The sequence below is a fragment of the Gaeumannomyces tritici genome, assembly GCF_000145635.1.
Source record: "Gaeumannomyces tritici R3-111a-1 unplaced genomic scaffold supercont2.258, whole genome shotgun sequence".
Lineage (NCBI taxonomy): Eukaryota > Fungi > Ascomycota > Sordariomycetes > Magnaporthales > Magnaporthaceae > Gaeumannomyces > Gaeumannomyces tritici.
Genome location: NW_008804802.1, coordinates 1 through 2,419, shown reverse-complemented (window position 1 = coordinate 2,419; position 2,419 = coordinate 1). Strand labels below are relative to the sequence as shown.

General features: G+C 60.5%; 1 protein-coding gene across 1 annotated transcript; it reads left to right on the top strand.

Annotated features, from left to right (window-relative positions):
* The first annotated feature begins 201 nt into the window (after positions 1–201).
* On the top strand, positions 202–2,377 carry GGTG_14325 (hypothetical protein). The gene is made up of 3 exons (XM_009232252.1): positions 202–1,123; positions 1,214–1,696; positions 1,778–2,377. The coding sequence occupies exons 1-3, from the start codon at positions 628–630 to the stop codon at positions 2,014–2,016; spliced, it is 1,218 nt and encodes a 405-aa protein (XP_009230516.1). The 5' UTR covers positions 202–627; the 3' UTR covers positions 2,017–2,377.
* Positions 2,378–2,419: the final 42 nt, after the last annotated feature.

Below are 2,419 nucleotides of genomic sequence, written 5' to 3'. Positions count from 1 at the left end.
GGCGCGGATGCAGCAGGGAAGGGTGGGATGATAGTTGGGGCAATGAGGTGTCGGGAAAGGGGGAAAGGGGTCAATGTAGTGCGCCTGATCAGGCGAATTACCAATTCTGATCTACAAATGTACCTACCTGGCCACCGCCTGAGGGCTTTTGATGTCATGTTGCGCTGCATCAATCGACGGTCCGGCAATTGACCGAAGACTAAAACCAGGCCCATCCAGCCAGTAAGCGCCCAGCAGCGGATATGAGCTAAATCCCGACGTCGCGGGATCTATTATCTAGTGTACATGTGTACATGTGTGTGCATGTGTGACTTGCTTATCCTCCACCTCGCCTTTATGTGTAGGCGCGGCTAGTCCGAATGAGCCGACGTCATGGTTCGGTTTCCGGCTTGCCGCGAGTGCCGAAGCGCGACGCGCGAGATGTTGCGCATACGGGATACGAGAGAGTTGGCCGCTTTAGAGATATATATATCGGCGTGCTTGGCATGGATGAGGGGCGATGGTTCCTGACATGAAAACCAACCCCCCAATCTCGTCTTTCCAAGAAACCTGGAGATCCCCGGCGGCTGTTTTCGAATTTGAGGCACCACTTTCAACGCCCCCTTTCTTTCAGTCCATCCAGCCAAGATGTCCCCTACCAAGCCCCACGTCCTAATCGCCGGCGCGGGCATCGGCGGCCTGGCGCTGGCCCAGATGCTGCGGCGGCGCGACATCCCCTTCTCCATCTTCGAGCGGGGCGACGACGGACACACGCAGGGCTGGGCCATAGCGGTGCACGGGATCGTGCAGGAGCTGGTCGCGTCCTTCCCGGACGACCTGCCGCCGCTGGCCGAGTCGGTCAACAACCTGCGCGCCCTGGGCAACGTGCCGGCCGAGTTCGTGCTCTACCCGGCCGGCGACGGCGCCGCCGGCCTCAGGTTCGGCGACGACGGCTCTAACACCCGCCTCGTGCGGGCGAACCGCGCGCTGCTGCGCAAGTACCTCAGCACCAACATCGCCATCCAGTACGGGAAGAAGGCGGTGGCCGCGGCGCAGGAGGGAGATAGGGTAACCGTGAGGTTTGAGGACGGCACGTCGGCAGAAGGGGATATCCTCGTGGGCGCTGACGGCGTGCACAGCGCGAGTGAGTGACTCCCTTCTCCCCCCCCCTTTTTTTTTAAATCTCCCTCATATCCACGCCAAGACCCTGACGCCCATCCTTTCGCCCGCCCAGTCCGCAGATCCATCCTCCCTGGCCCCGATCGGCTCGAGACGCTCCCGTTCGCCTGTATAATGGGCGAGGTCCCGCTGTCGGGCGAGGCCATGCGGCGACAGATGGCGCTGGGGCGGTCGGCCTACATCTTGCGGCCGCCGTACCCCGGGGGCAAGGGCCAGTTCTTCGTGGGCACCAACATCGTGCGCGACGGCGGCGACTGCGCCGACTTTTACTGGATGATGCTCTTCGCGCAGGAGAAAGGGGACACGGACCCGGATGACCTGGCCAGGCACTGGCACGCGACGTCGTCGCGCGCCGACCTGCTCGAGCGCGCCGTGGCCGAGAGCAGGCTCATGGACCCGGCCCTGTCCGAGGTGGTGCGCCAGACGCCTGCCGAAGGCATCGTCAAGCCGCCCCTCGTCCTCCGCGCGCTGCACCTGCCCGGCCTCCCCGTCGGGAGGATGACGCTGCTCGGCGACGCTACACATACCATGCCGCCCTGTGAGTGCCCTCTGTAGTTCTCCCCCGGAATTCCTGCTTTGTCTCTATGGGTAGACTGACCGGACGTTCCGCAATGCACAGTCCGCGGCGAAGGCGGCGTTAACGCCCTCGTCGACGCTCTCAGGCTGGGCGAGGCCATCGGCAAGATAGCCGCTGGCGACGTCGACGTGGCTACAGCGATGGAGGAGTACCAGGCGGAGATGCTAGAGCGCGGGAACAGGGCCGTCACCATGTCGGTCGACGCGGTGGAGACCGACGTTCGCGCGCAGCAAATGTTTGACATCCCTGCTATGGCTCGTGTGGCCGTCGAGGTCTCTTGAGTGAAGACTTGTTCTTGTCGCGTATTACTACTCCCTGCTCATTTCTTTACTGTTTAGATTTTGCGTATTTGTCAGGCATAGAAATGTTTATGGAACCGTAATCATCATTGCCGCCAGTGAGGGACCCTCGGGATATCGCGGATGATCGGCCTTTTTTTTTTTTGTGCGACCATCTTTGTGCTCTGCTAGCTTGGCGTGCGTCTAATGCGGGAGCTTGTGGCGGCATCACCACACGGCTTGTCGATCCCTGCCCACCCCTGCCTTGGCCGGCACGGTCTCCCGAAAAAAGTCTGGACCGCAATTTATTCCCCACCACCACAAAAAAAGGAGCTCATTTAATCTGCAATTATTTTACCCTCTGCATTTATAAAAAGCGAAAAACGTTATTGTAGCTATAAGTAAT

Bases quoted from the DNA above. Each gene is read 5' to 3' on its own strand.
- GGTG_14325 (XM_009232252.1), top strand. From the start codon at position 628: ATGTCCCCTACCAAGCCCCACGTCCTAATCGCCGGCGCGGGCATCGGC. The intron at 1,124-1,213 runs GTGAGTGACTCC...TCGCCCGCCCAG, and splicing joins TGACGGCGTGCACAGCGCGA to TCCGCAGATCCATCCTCCCT. The intron at 1,697-1,777 runs GTGAGTGCCCTC...CGCAATGCACAG, and splicing joins TACACATACCATGCCGCCCT to TCCGCGGCGAAGGCGGCGTT.